This window comes from Phaenicophaeus curvirostris, chromosome 1 (assembly GCF_032191515.1).
Source record: "Phaenicophaeus curvirostris isolate KB17595 chromosome 1, BPBGC_Pcur_1.0, whole genome shotgun sequence".
Classification (NCBI taxonomy): Eukaryota; Metazoa; Chordata; class Aves; order Cuculiformes; family Cuculidae; genus Phaenicophaeus; species Phaenicophaeus curvirostris.
The window spans coordinates 117,192,302-117,206,952 of NC_091392.1; the positions used below are offsets into that span (position 1 = coordinate 117,192,302).

Consider the following 14,651-nt stretch of genomic DNA (forward strand, 5'->3'; position numbering starts at 1 on the left):
TGGATGCCCAAGTAAAAAGGTAGTAAGACAGCTCATGTCTCACTAAGGCCAAAGATTGAAGAGAAGCAACCCAGCGCTCTCCTTTATGGTCTGTGATGAAGAATGCATTTCGAGATCTGAACTCTACTATTTTGTACGTTCTGCTAATGACCTGGAAATGCAGCAGAAAAGAGCGTTTTGGCCGAGGGAGCAATAAGTTACAGAGAGGATAAAAATAACACACATTAACTCTCTCATTTAACATAGTAGCTCTGAGCAGCATCCTAGAGCAGAAGCCAATTCACTCAAGCTACTGACTGCCCAATCTTTGCTTCTACATGAAAAGAGACAGCTTTTTGAAGTAACTGTCCTGTACCTCCTTTGGTTCTGCCTTCTTTCTATCTTTTGGATTCTGTGGCAAGGAGAATCATTTATCAATAACTGACCCAGAAAGCAGGATGTCATAGTATGACCTCAGATAGCGTATAAATGCAATACATAGGGATATTGTCCACGACCTGCCAGGCACTACAGGCAAGAATTATAGCCACAGTCACAAGACCTTCAGTTCTTCAGTTGCATTGCACTTCCCACAGAGCAGCTGCTAAGCAAAGAGCAACAGATATGACTTCCCAGTTTTCTGCTAAGGGGAGGGGACTGTTCACAGATCAGCTCATCATCCCAGTTCCTCCATTAACAAAGGCTGGACTTGATCAAAAGAACAAAAGAAAGATCTGCCTGGTCTGTGTCCATCAGAAGGCAATCGTGAGTGCCCACGAAAATGTTTAAGAACAGGACAAGACACCTTCCAGAACACATCGGGCAGAAGAGTATCTTGTATCTCAGCTCAGGAACCTCCTTAGAGGAGGCAGTATATTTTATATTTAACTAGCTCAACAGGGAGCATTCCAGGTACATTTACTCCTCACCAGTAGAATGGCTTAACAAAAGTACACCAGCTTTGACACAGGAGCCCAGAGTTAACTCCAGTTTGCTTGGATCATCAGATGCTCTGCCCTAGCCCAAGAAGCAGAACTGTTCCTTCCTCCAGCCCTCCAAGGAACAGATAATGACTCAAGTACAATCTGTTGAAAACTGAAGTATGAAAGGGCTATGTCAGCAGACACCACTGGGGACATGCAGCTCATCCCCCATCTCAACCGCACCAAAATAGAAACGGTTGTTTCACAAACCAGGTCCACCTCACCCGACAGAGGGACCATAGGACTTCCCGAACAGAATGAGAAGATCCAGATTCATACCAACTTTTTGGTGCTTATTTCCCCAATAATTTCAGTTAGACTAATAGCTGAATAGGACCTAAAGACCCTACAGAATCTGGCCTAACACATTTTCCTTTTAAAGCAAATGGCCTCTGCAAATTTTACAGACCTCCTTCCCAGCTGTTCTGGTCAGCACAGGACATATACAATCTTTCCTTGTGCAAGACGGAAAAGGTACTGGTCCCTACACCATGCAGGTAGAAAAGCATTCCCTTTCTTCCTTGCATATGCAGCCTCCATGCTCCAATCTCATGTCTATTTCTTCCTGGAAAACCACCACAGCATCTGTCCATCCCCTACCTGTGTTTCCAGAGGTCGGCTCTATGATTGTGTCCCCAGGCTTCAAGATCCCAGCTTTTTCAGCATCCTCTACCATCCTCAAGCTGATGCGGTCCTTCACACTGCCCCCAGCATTGAAGAACTCACATTTTGCCACTGAAAACAAAGAAACCAGAGTCCTTAAACAGCAGTCAACATACCTGCAGGAGCAGTTCTGTTAACACTTCTACCCAATTGACCTCCCTACGTTACAACACCAGAGACAGTGATTCAGCTCACAGCATCTCTGCTGTTATGGGTCACAACAAAGCAAGAAGCCATGAATACACACCCTGTCAGTTTCTCTTTCACCTTTCCTCTTTACTACAGCTCAGACATTAGGATCAAACCGCCAGGGCTCTTCCACTGTGACTGCACAGAAAAGAACTCTATAAACATGCCTTGCCTCTTCCCTACTACATTATCCCGTCATGAATTTCTGATCAAACTAGAAGTTTATTGCTTTGTTCAGCCTACACTTTCACTTCACTAGTCCCAGCACTAATCCCTTCAACGGCATGAAACACCACTTTTCAGGACTCTGATCAGAGCCTCTGGATATCTCTGGTATGGTTGAGCTAAAAAATAAAAAAAAACCAAAAACCCGAGAACAGTCACATCCACTTTATCATTTTCAACAATCTTTCATAGTAATTGTGAATCTGCATTTTACACACATTGATGAATACTCTAAATACAAGAAGCAGTGAAAAACTTCCTACAACTTTTTCAAAATGAAAACATTTTCTACAAAAAAAAACCTTTTACTTTTTCTACAAAAATGGAGGAGCTGCAGGAAATATCCTCATGAAGTACAAATTAAAAGATGGTTTAGATGACCAAATCCTAAAAACCTGTTAAAGGAAGAGAAGAATTTCTCTGATCATTTTCCTCTGCAGGGAACTATGCAACACTACTGTCTAGAACTACCCAAGTTTCTAAAACAGTGTTTCTTATTTTGATTTTCTGCCTGTAGCAGTACTCACAGAGTTCACACTTCAGCCCATACTGCTTCCCAATCTTGTTGATCCGCACCAAGGGTGTATTGCCAACTTTATCCAGGATGCTTGGCAGGATTTTCAGAGGCTCTGGCCTGGTATGCATACAAAAAAAGGTCAGTGTATTCACAGGAGGAGCCACAGGTCAGTCACACAAAAGCAACACAGCATTTCCAATGCTTTTTATTTCAACCAGCTTTCTCCCTCCCCTTTACTAGGCTAGTTAATTTAGACATTTTTGTATCCAGTGGATATTCTTTTAAACTAATTCACAAAACATCCAGTCCTGGATCCAAAACAAGGATTAGTCAGACACCAAGCCAAGAGCTGAGGCAACAATGAAGCACTTTGCACTTCCTCCTGGCATGAAGTAGCTTAGCACTACTCAGAGTCAGCTATTTTACAAGCAAAAGATATTCAAAGCTCAATCTTTCATCATCTAGTCAAGGTACTACTTGATAGGTTACTTAAAATAAGTTAGTTCCAGTCCATGTAGTTTCACATCTTTGGTGCAGGGCCCCTTGTACGCTTTAAATCTGGGTTGTTAGCTTTGTTTACACGTGGAAATTAAGAAGCAATAGCATATCTACGTGCTAAATGGCATCAATTTAAATCTGTCATCTTATGCGAAATCCACATGGTTCTGAGGGGACCTGGATTAGTGCTGTACTGAAAATTGGAAAATAAAAGTAATACTTACAGAGTGGTATGACGATGAGGGGAGGCAGAGATGGGTTTCCCAAGCTTCCATGTGCATTTGCTTGGTGTATCAGGACGGATCCATTCCCTTTCCTTCTCACTAGGCTTGCAGTTCTCATTGTCCATCCCACCAGGGAGAAAGTATTTGCCAGGTGCATGAGGGCATGAGTTCATATTTGGCTTCTCCTGGGAAGGAAGTGTAGGCATTTCATTCTTTGTGCAGAGAGGAAAAAAAAAAAAAAAGGAATATACAGGAGGAAAAAAAAAAAGAAATGAGAGTAATTCGTTTATCCTGCTATAACAAAGTCAGAGCACCTTTTGAATTAAAGTTAAGGTCCTGCACCATGGGAAACTACCCATTCACATCACTTCCTCCCTACAATAGCTAAAAATTACATTCCTAATAAGCCCTTATTCTTGCCTCTGCTCCTTCACCAACACATCTATTTCCACTTAAGTGTTTCAGCGTGCAGATTTTTCCAAAGGAAGCCTGGAGAGGAACTACCCAGGCAGCAACTACCTATAAGCTAAAAGGAGCAATGGCAACAAGCAGCTTTTAACACCCAAGAACAGGTTCTGCCACTGACTAACAAGAGATCCTGTCATGGTACTTAAGACCAGGTACTAGGAGAGAAATTTTGTATAATACATGATATCTAGATGAATCCCATCCTGAAGTGTCCCATTATTGCTTTTCCCCCCTATATGGAAAAAGGCCACAATAGGTACTTTAATGGTGAATTGGTGTTTCCATAGTACTGTGAAGATGGGAAAGCATTTCAGCATAACTTTTGATTTGCCCAAACCTTATCACTAAAACAAGAATCTTGCACTGCAGAAGCTCAGTACAGCGCCCTACATGAAGATAACTTAAAACACATTGACACATGTGCTTACTGTAACTAGACTCCATAAATACAAAGAAAATAGTACTAACCTCATGGGAGATAACTCTCCAACAAAAAATAGCTCTCTGAAATAAAACCTCTCCATTCCAAGCAGTGAGGAAGAGAGTAAGACCTCTTGGTGACTAATTAGAAAATGGTGCCAAAAGAACCTGCATTGCTGCTTGTGGTCATGAAGGAGAACTCTCCCAGAAAGGCCATTTGTTTCAATAGCACTTACTGCCACAGCACCCCAGAAAACAAACAAACAAAAAAACTAGAAATGCCTCAGAAAACAGATCGGGCTTCCCCAGATGCCAGTGACAGAAAGACAGGCAAAAGTTATTTCCCAAAGACCAATGCTTACCTTGGACAAAGAAACAGGCTCTTTCGATACCAACTTCTCCATTTTCTTTGGTGAAGGTGATGGCACAGTAGACTGGACTTCCTTCAGAAGACGAAGTACTGTGGGTCACAAGACTGGAATCTTCTTAAAAGCTGCAGAGCATGCAAGTTAGGAAAAAAGCTATCAGGAAACAGTCTCTCCTAGGTACAAGACATGCCCTGGGTTCATAAGCAGAAAGAAAAAGCTGCAGAACAAAGCAAAGATGACTTGTCTAAATAAGATAAAATAAATTATGCAGCAGAGATATTCTGCAAGACTAATTGAGGGTCTCCTGATCCTATTCTTCCCCCAAAATTACTTATTTTTCCCTCTGCCCTGGCCTCCACAGCTCAGACCCAGTAAAGTAAGCTGGAAACATCTCCATTGAACTTCCTATAATTCCCTAAGCCTGACGGCCACACAAGAGCAATAGAAAATACTGCAGATGACACTATATATACACTTCTAGAAACTCCGAGGGTGAAAGGGCTTCTTCATAGGGCCATCATCAAAAGAGCCTGTTCTATAACAGAACGCTTGCAGAAGTCTCTCTGCCCTTGAGAGGACATAAATCTCACTAGTTCTCCCCAGACTGAACTGATGTCAAATGAACTACAGCAATGCTGGATATAATACATACAAATACTTCAACCACAAGCCTTCCAGCAGGCTTTTTGTTTCAGAAACTAGCAAACAAACAGGAGTAGCAAGTTCATTTCTTCTGCTCCAGCCAGTTGTTCAGAGCCTGCCTGCTCCTACAGGTGGCTTCCTTTTCTTCCACTGAAGGCAAAAATCTGGCCGACGTATTGGAAAACATAAGGTTCTTTCCTAATATTTGTTTTTCTCATCACCATTTGGCAGCAGGATTCATGGCTCTTTCCATTACTGAATTGTCGTAGGCCTGGAATCCTTTCCAGGCTTTCTCCTGACAAATGCACACAAAACAGATAGAGCTTGGATCAGGCAGTGCTGATGATCTAGTGACACACTGGAAAATAATCTGACTCACAAGATCAGTGAACTTTAGCATTTGATCCTGCAAGTCAACATGCACCACTAACCACTACTGTCTTATGCACAAAAATGCCTTTCTTGCATGCTGTTTTGAAGAAAATGCCTATAGCATTTAAACTGCACTCTAAGGCAAAAAGCCTCTGAAAGTGCCAGCTTTCCAGATTAAGGCTTGAAGTAATTCTCTTTCTGGATATAAAGGCTTCCATGACACCAAAGTGATGCCATTATCTTTTATTAAGGTTAATACATGCCCCAGAGCCAAGATAGGAGGCATCCTGCCCTAGACCACTGACCAGGACTGGACTGAAAGACACTAGTCCAAGAAAGTAAATAGCCCATACATATACATAACCTAACAACATCCAGAAATTAGCTTACTTCTAGTTCCACAGCGAAACTCAGCCTTCATCTATATTTCTAGAAGGTGCCTCGTTCACAGTTCAGAATATCGGCACTTTTTTAATAAAGAAAAAATACATATTAACTTGCAAGTCCTTGAGTCACATCCACATGCTCCTTCAGACAGTTGGCATGCAGTACTGGAAACAGACTAACACTGACAATATTGACAAAGTCCATCTAACGAGGGTACCTTGCTGCCAGAGGCTCAAACCATCAAAACAGCAAGTTATTATAGACAAGAAACAGCAGATTTTGTTCATCTTCTAGGTTTTAATAAACTCGGAGTGCAAAACTTCTAAGTTTTCAATCTACCCTCAGTGTCCTTCACGAGGGTCCAAAAATTGAGGAGAAAGGGAGAGAAAGTTGTTGCAGAAATTCAAGAAGTATTTGTTCTTTGTATTGATGGCAGGAAAGAAAGGAATGTCGTTATCTAAGAGCTCCGTCTTGGAGCATCCCCTCAGAACTGGGTAAGACAACAGCATCTCATTTCCTCTACTGTAAGACAAAAAAATCCACAATCCACTAACACCAACACCCATCACCCCTTGAATCAGAAAGAGCAGAAACTAAGGAAAAGCTATATTTACTGCCTTCAACAAAAGCGAGGAGAGAGAGAAAAAGCTAACCACAAGCAATGGCAACAAAACCCCTGTTAGATACTAAGCCTAAGCAACATCATTCATTTGAAGGAACACAAGCTCCTGCTCAATAAATCCCTTCCAATCATTTTATTTGGCATTATTATAAGTAACCCTGCATCCACCCAGCCCAAAGTAGATGGGTATGCATACACACAGCTATAAAGTCAAATTCTAATCATGCTGGTAGAGAATCAGTCTTGGCTATATTCATCCAATACCTCAGGGTTTCAAAGAAGTACAAAGCCCTAGGACAGACTTGGGTGTTCTACAAGAGGAATTCTTATAGCACTCAGTGAAGATGTAAAAGCATCTGTGGTGGATTACAGTTATACCTAAGAAACAGGTCAAGAACCCAAGAGTGTATTGTCATGTTCAGAAACAACAGAAAGACCTCAGAAACTCGAGCTCCTTCACTGCTACTGATGAGCTTCCTGACACACTACCCAAAACATCCAACTGGTCCTCTCACCCCTACATGATGTCACTTCAGCACAATAGGAGCAGAGGTGGTCAGTCTAGGACACTCAAATTCCCGCCAAGATCCTGTCTACAGGATCAAATCAGGCCATAGGACGCTGGCACATCTTTCTACCGGGGAGGTCTTCAGGAAAACGAAGGGGGTGAGCAGAAATCACCCAAACAGAGGATGACAGCAACTCCTTCACTAGCCTGACCCCCTTCTCACCTGTTCTTCTGGGAATACAGACTGAGGAGATCAGACAGGAGAACAGCAACTCTGCTTCTCTAACCACAACTGAACATTCTTCAGAAAAGTCCAAGGCAATAAGCTGCAGGAAGTTACCCATCTTCAGAAAAGACATTCCATCAGCCTGCATTTAAGTTTACTGTAAAAGGAAACACTCCCACAACTGGCTGGGGGCGTGGGCAGAGTCTAACTTGAAAAGCCTAATTTCTGCCATTGTATCTGCAAAGTACAAGGCACTAAAAATCAAAAAGACCATTTACAAATTAACTTAAACCTAAGTCACAAAGGGGACTGGGACATAGAGGTATGAAATCCAGAAAGCCACATGGACAAAGCTCACACCTCTGGATCAATTTCCACAGAGAACCCAAGACTTAGACTATTTCTCAACTCCTACAGAACAAGACTGAAGGCCAGCAAGTGAAATTCATCCTCAGACAGCTGAACTCACTTCACAGATATGTTAGGAGCTGCAGTTTCTAAAGCTGTTTATAGTATATGATGTCAGCACTAATGCAGATATTTAAAGAGTATCATGTATGTGAGAACCTAATTAACTTGAGTCTTGTCTGAAGCACAAATTAATCTGTCCAAAAGGCAGGTGTGAGAGGTAGATCAGAGAGAGATGCCTCAAGATATGACTTACTTCAGCAAGAGATACAGGATTCCATTACACTGCGGCCAGAGAATGGGAAACTTGAGACGTTAAGTAGGTACTTTACTTTATGAACAAGTAAACCACTACAAACCTGTTGTTCTGCTCATGGAGTATCACAGGTTCTTAAGAGAGCTTTAGAATCTTTACAGGTTAACAGATGTAGCAGTACCCACCCAGCCTTTGGAAGCTGTTCAAAAACACCACAGCTATAAATGATACAGGAGATAGTCAGCCACCTGGTTTTTTAGTTCCTCTACTTGTTGGGTCGGGGTTTATTTCCACTACTCTGCCACTTCTTCAGGAGCAGGCAGCCATTTCTTCCATGTCAGGAGACAAAATGACCTGAAGCAACTGCGATATGAAATAACAATACTGTGACTCTAGGAAGAACTACTTTGAGAATCAAATCTTATCTGTTTTCCTGTACAGGGAGCACATGAGCACAGGTGTGTCCCCTCAATGATCGCTCTTCCTTTCAGGGCTGGACTGGCATACTCACAAGCCTCTGGACAGGAAAGGAGTAGTTCTCCAATGCCTCTGTAACATTGCAGAGACATTAAACTTCAACAGCAAAGCAACTTCCATTGCTATGGCAATTGTTATGCTAGAGATCAGCCAGTGAAAACATGGAAGTGTTCAGTCTGCCTTCCCCCACAGAAAGGAAGCTGTGCATGCAACTGTAATGCAGACGTCTTCTAAAAGCCATATCCTGAGTTCACTCCAACCTTGTCAGGACTCACCTGATCGGTTCTCACCGGATCGGTTTTCTGAATGAAGACTGATGTGTTAAGGAGCACAACAACATTAGAGAAAAAACTAGAGAATGCCTTATTTGCATTTTTACACTGCTGCAGACAAAAATTTTTGTTCTTTCTTTCCCTGCTTCTAGTTCTCTCTCCTAAGTCAGCACACAAAGATGGAATAACACTCCAGCCTGAGCTCTGCTCTTGATCTGCTATGCTCACCAGGTACAGGGAGGGAAGCATTACAGGCAGAGCAACAGAGGTTCAGAGATTAAGCAAGGTGCCCAACATGACAAAACAGGGAGCTGGAGCTTTGCTCTCCGTTTCTGATCAAATCTATAAAACAAGCAGAGGCATAATCCCCCTTCCCCAGCACTACGTAGCCCTGCCCCAAGGCACCACACCTTCTGTTAATAGAGGGACCTCTGATAAAGGCTGGCACCACTGGTTACCGCTGCGCGGGCTGGAAGCCAGCTTTTTGGTCGACGCATGTTTTGTGGGAAAGACCAGCTGCACCCACACTGGCTACATCTGTAGAGCTTTCGGGCCGGCAACCACAGCGCAATCACGACAAGGGCACCCGCTGCTGCCTGCCTAGATCCTATGGATCTCACTTGCAGACAGCAGGCACCTGCCAATAGCCAGCAGCCAGCGCATCCCAGCCACCCTGGCAGCCTGTGTGAGGTACCTGAGCCAGTATTCATGCTCCAGGACACAGGCCTCCCACTACCCTGCCTACCAACCACAATTTTCAGCAGAACTGCTGCTGCAGCTTCAGGAAAGCAGGCTGGTTAGCTGACACGCAGAGGGTTGTGACAGGATACTAGAGAGCCCAATATATATCCAAAAGAATGACCTGGCCAAACTCCTCAAGACCCCCAGATTTTCCCTGCCTCCATACTCTGAGATTTCCCTCTTTTCTGCAGCTCAGCTTCTGCAGAATGTGGAGCTCCCACGCCTCAACTCAGCAGAGAGACTTGTTTAAACCATAAACACTCCCAGCAACTTCGCTGGAACAGGGCTCAGTGCTCCAAAGCCTCCCTAGCCAAAGGCTTTGGAATTAAAAAACCCGCACTGAAGACTAGATATTCAAGCAGGAATAGGAGCTAAATAGGAGCTTGTCTTTTAAGTAATGCTTGGTTCAGTAGTGCGGTAGCAGAATTATTAACGTTGCTACTGAAGGTCTCAGCCAAGTTCAGCCCCTAAGAGAGTAAGGGCAATGCCTGCAATAAAGGGCAGCTGAAGAAGCTTCTTAGTCTATTGCATCACCCAAAAATCATCCACGAGAGACCCTGTACCCACAAGAACAATGGATGAGAGGCCAAGAGCAGCTCTAGAGCCAGTGCCCACCCCAGAGAGGAGGAGAAAAAGCACTATGTCACCTTGCAAGCCCTTATAAGAAGCACGGAGGGGGGTTAAGGATGCAGAGGGATGGGGGGGGATAAGGATGCAGAGGGATGGCGGGTTAAGGATGCAAGTGGGATGGGGGGGTTAAGGATGCGGGGGGATGGGGGGGTTAATGATGCAAGAGAGATAGGGGGTTAAGGATGCGGGGGGGTGAGGGGGGGCTAAAGATGCAGGGGGATGGCGGGGGTTGAGGATGCAGCCGCCGCCACCACCTCACCCGGGCGCTCTCCAGGACGCCACCACGGCACACGAGGCGAGCAGAAGGAGGAAGAGGAGGAGGAGGCGCTGGAGGCAGCCACAGAGAAGGGGCACGGGGAGGGGGTTCCCGGCCACCCCGCCCGCCGGGGGGAGGGGGCAGCGGCGCGCGCGGCGATTGGCCGCGGGGGGGGCGGGGCGGGAGCGGCCTGTCATGGGAGCGGTCGTGGAATTGTTGGGTTGGGAAAGGGCGTCGGGATCATCGAGCCCCAGCGTACCTGTCCCTTGCTAAGCCTGAGCGCCTCATCTTCCCGTGCTTCAGATACCTCCAGGGATGGTGACGCCACCGCCTCCTGGGCAGCCTCTGCCAGTGACTGATAACCGCTTCGGTGAAGACATTTCTCCTGATGCCTAATCTGAACCCCCCCTGGGGGAGCTTGAGGCCATTCCCTCTTGTCCTGTCCCCTGTCACTTGGCAGAAGAGGCCAGCACCCTCCTCTCTACAACCTCCTTTCAGGTAGTTGTAGAGAGCAATGAGGTCTCCCCTCAGCCTCCTCTTCTCCAGGCTAAACAACCCCAGCTCTCTCAGCCGTTCCTCATAAGGCCTGCTCTCCAGCCCCTTCACAAGCTTCGTTGCTTGTCTCTGGACTCGCTCCAGAGCCTCAACATCCTTCTTGTGGTGAGGGGCCCAGACCTGAACACAGGATTCGAGGAGCAGTCTCACCAGTGCTGAGTACAGAGGGAGAATAACCTCCCTGGACCTGCTGGTCACGCCGTTTCTGATACAAGCCAAGATGCCATTGGCCTTCTTGGCCACCTGGGCACACTGCTGGCTCATGTTCAGTCGGCTGTCAACCAACACCCCCAGATCCTTCTCCTCTAGGCAGCTTTCCAGCCACTCTTCTCCTAGTCTGTAGCTGCACAGAGTTGTTGTGCCCCAAGTGCAGGACCCAGCATTTGGCCTTGTTAAACCTCATGCTGTTGGTCTCAGCCCAGCGGTCCAGCCTGTTCAGATCCCTCTGAAGAGCCTCCCTGCCCTCCAGCAGATCTGCACTTCATAGAATCATAGAATGGTTTGGGTTAGAAAGGACCTTAAGGATCATCCAGTTCCAACCCCCCTGCCATGGCCAGGGACACCTCCTACCAGCCCAGGCTGCCCAAGGCTCCATCCAACCTGGCCTTGAACACCTCCAGAGATGGGGCAGCCACAACTTCCCTGGGCAACCTGTGCCAGAGCCTGACTTTCTCCCAGCTCACTGTCACCCATGAGCTTCCTAAGGGTACACTCAATCCCTTCACCCAGACAATTGGTAAAGATATTGAACAGAACTGGACTCAGCACTGAGCCCTGGGGAACACCGCCTGCAGGCACTGGCTGTAGGGAGACACAGGTGCAGGGGCTGCTTGTAACTCCCAGCACGGCCAGTGTTACTGACTGCTTGGCTGGTTCGGAAAATATAATACCCAACTGCATCAGAGGGAGCTGCTGCAAGGGGCCTTTCACAGCTGTGCCTGCAGCTGGATGCTCCCCCTGCCACCTGAACCCCCTGAAAGGTCTCCAGCCTCAGGGAACTGGGTGTCCATCTCAGCTTGCCCAGATATGGCATCAGGGGAGAGAGAGAGGGCCCAGGTGTCTCTGGGTCTCATGTCAAAGCCTGGAAATACCCAGCCTGGGGCAGGGAGAAGCTGGTGAACCACCCAGCTTGGTAGGTTGGGAACGGTGCTGCAGGAAGTTGAGTGTGAATGTCTCCTTGAAATCTCAGGACAATAAGGACATGGAGAGGCTGGAGCATGTCCAGAGGTGGCCAGCAAAAATGATCTGAGGGCTGGAGCACCTCCCATGCAAGGAGAGGCTGAGAGACGTGGTGCTGTTCAGCCTGGAGAAGAGAAGGTTCCAAGGAGACCTTATAGTGACTTCCAGTACTTAGAGGGAGCTACAGGAAAGCTGGGGAGGGACTTTTTAGCAATGCGTGTTGCGACAGGAGAAGGAGTAATGGCTTGCTCTGGGAGGGCAGATTTAGACTGGATATAAGGAAGAAAATATTCCCAAGGAGGGTGGTGAAACACTGGTACAGGTTGCCCAGGGTGGCAGTAGAGTCCCCATCCCTGGGGACATTCGAGGTCAGGCTGGATGGGGCTCTAAGCAACCTGATCTGGTTAAGGATGTCCCTGCTTCTGCAGGGGGGTTGGACTAGATGACCTGTAAAAGTCCCTTCTAACTCAAACCATTCCATGATTCTAAATAAATCCACAGCAGTCGTTTCACTAGCAGTAGTTATGCCACACATCAGAAAATGGATTTATCCCAAAAGCTGCCAATCCCTAAGTGAGACTGGGATCAAACACTTGAATGCTTCATGTGTTTGAAGCTGCCATGTTGCCTCCAATTTGGCACCTGGCTGCTGGTGTGCTTGCTAGTACAGAGGCTGCGTGCTGTCCAGGAAGAAGGAGCAGCCACCTTGATCCTTGTGGGAGGCTGTGTCCTGGCTGCATTGGCTTCATCCCTCTCTCTTCATCAGTCCTTGTGGTCCCAATGCAATGGAGAGTTGTTATGCTCTGATGTAACCATTACAGTTCTGGTGGTGTCTGAGAGTGTGATAAGGAGATATTGACCAGGGAAGCTGCTCAGAGTCACAATGGCTGCATCCACGAACAGAGCTTTACAATATTCATATAACCTGGGGTGCTGGTGAACTTAAGACACTGGGTGCAAATTGTCTCCAAGTAATTCTTGACAACCACAAGGTGCTCCAGATTATGCAGAAAGGTAAAAAAACAAAACAGAAATCCTTGCATGAAAGCATGAGGTACCAAAAAGGCTGACCAGACTGAAACATCTTAAGAACACAACTTGTTGCTATGGGAAGTCCAAGTAACATTTTCTGCAGTATCTATAAAAACCACCTATAACAAGAAAAGCAATTCAAGGTAGCTTTATTTTAGAACACGATTCATCCTGAAGTGTTCCACGTGTTTTAGGTAATTGAGGGAGTGGATTCAACTATATGTCTCCATCTGTACATATAGATGCTACATGGGATGGCTATTTGGAGAGTATTGCATGCAGTAAGGAACTGGATGTTGTAATCAAGTGGTAAAAGTGACAGAAGAGACTTTACAACAGGATGTGACTGGTATGATGCTGAATGACCAGTCATCAGGTTACAAAGTTGAGGATGTCTGGTACGAAAATGGCCTATGGGGTGACATTTATGAAAAAAGACAGGAACAACACTGAGCAATTAAAAATAAATCAAGAGAAAAGCTGGGTATTTTATATCAGCCACCAAGGCAGCAACACTAAGGCAGCTTTTTTCATTGCATGTGCTAAAAATCCACACTCACATTACACAGAAAAATCCATGTTGATGACAAATTATATCGTTTTTTCTCTGCCTCTTTCTGGATCAAATTAGGTGTAAACCCACTCTGCATTCCATGTTGTTATTCTCGTTTTCCTGAAGAAATATTTACTAAAAAATACTGTTGTTAAACAGGACAATTATTTACATTAAATTACAGTTTGCCTAGCTAATTATGTCTGAAATATGCATGTAAAGTGTGGCTTGCACAGGTAACGATTAGCCCCACTGGAAAAGCATTTGGAATTAGATTCTGGCTTGCATTTGGTACAGCTAAATTACAGAACAGCACAAGTTGGTGGTTATGGATGCCTGGCCCTCAAAATGGGTGTTGGACAACTCAGGGATTTACAGAGACAGCAGGGCACGTATGAGGGACTGAGTGAAGAGGCACCGAATCTGCCATTCTGTCTGAATAAGTGCCAGCTTCATAGCAACCACTGCAACTTCAAGCAGACAGGTGTCAAGATACAAAACCGGCAGCACAGATGGATTTGCCAGATCCTGTAAAATGTAGGACAGTACCTCCAAGGAGACTTGTGAGACCAAGTGACAGCGCTAGGCGTGTTGGAAACTATCTGAAAATAATATGTGAGGCTTATGAGAGGGATTTGTAATAGCATCACTCAAAATTCCATCTCCTTCAGTGTGGCATCAGCCAGAGGAAGGTAAACTGGCAACATACACAAGAAAATGGGAGTTTTTATTTAAAAAATTAAACCTGACTTAAAAGATAACCACAGCAACATGAACCCACACTGTGCCGTTGGTATTAGTGGCATTAAAATCAGTCATGGTGGCTGGGAATGAATACACGAAGTTTTCTTCTAATTAGAAACATAGACTCATAGAATCTCCTGAGTTGGGAAGGACCCACAAGGATCATTGAGTCCAACTCCTGGCCCAGCACAGAACAACCCCAACATTCACACTGTGTGTCTGAGGGTGTTGTCCAAATGCTTCTTGAATGTTGCCAG

General features: G+C 45.5%; 1 protein-coding gene across 3 annotated transcripts in view; it reads right to left on the reverse strand.

Annotated features, from left to right (window-relative positions):
- Window positions 1–10,413, reverse strand: part of LOC138728771 (cystathionine beta-synthase-like protein) — a 29,047-nt gene extending 18,634 nt beyond the window's left edge. For 2 of the 3 annotated variants that reach the window (XM_069872401.1, XM_069872387.1), the window contains exons 1-5: window positions 10,335–10,413; window positions 4,529–4,659; window positions 3,279–3,490; window positions 2,567–2,673; window positions 1,563–1,697 (exon numbers count right to left, since the gene is read on the reverse strand). In XM_069872401.1, the coding sequence (XP_069728502.1) occupies window positions 1,563–1,697; window positions 2,567–2,673; window positions 3,279–3,490; window positions 4,529–4,570 (496 nt within the window). In that variant the 5' untranslated portion in view covers window positions 4,571–4,659; window positions 10,335–10,413. Of the gene's footprint in view, window positions 1–1,562; window positions 1,698–2,566; window positions 2,674–3,278; window positions 3,491–4,528; window positions 4,660–9,398; window positions 9,479–10,334 lie in introns of those variants that run through there. The other variant, XM_069872395.1, reaches the window with a different exon arrangement.
- Window positions 10,414–14,651: the final 4,238 nt, after the last annotated feature.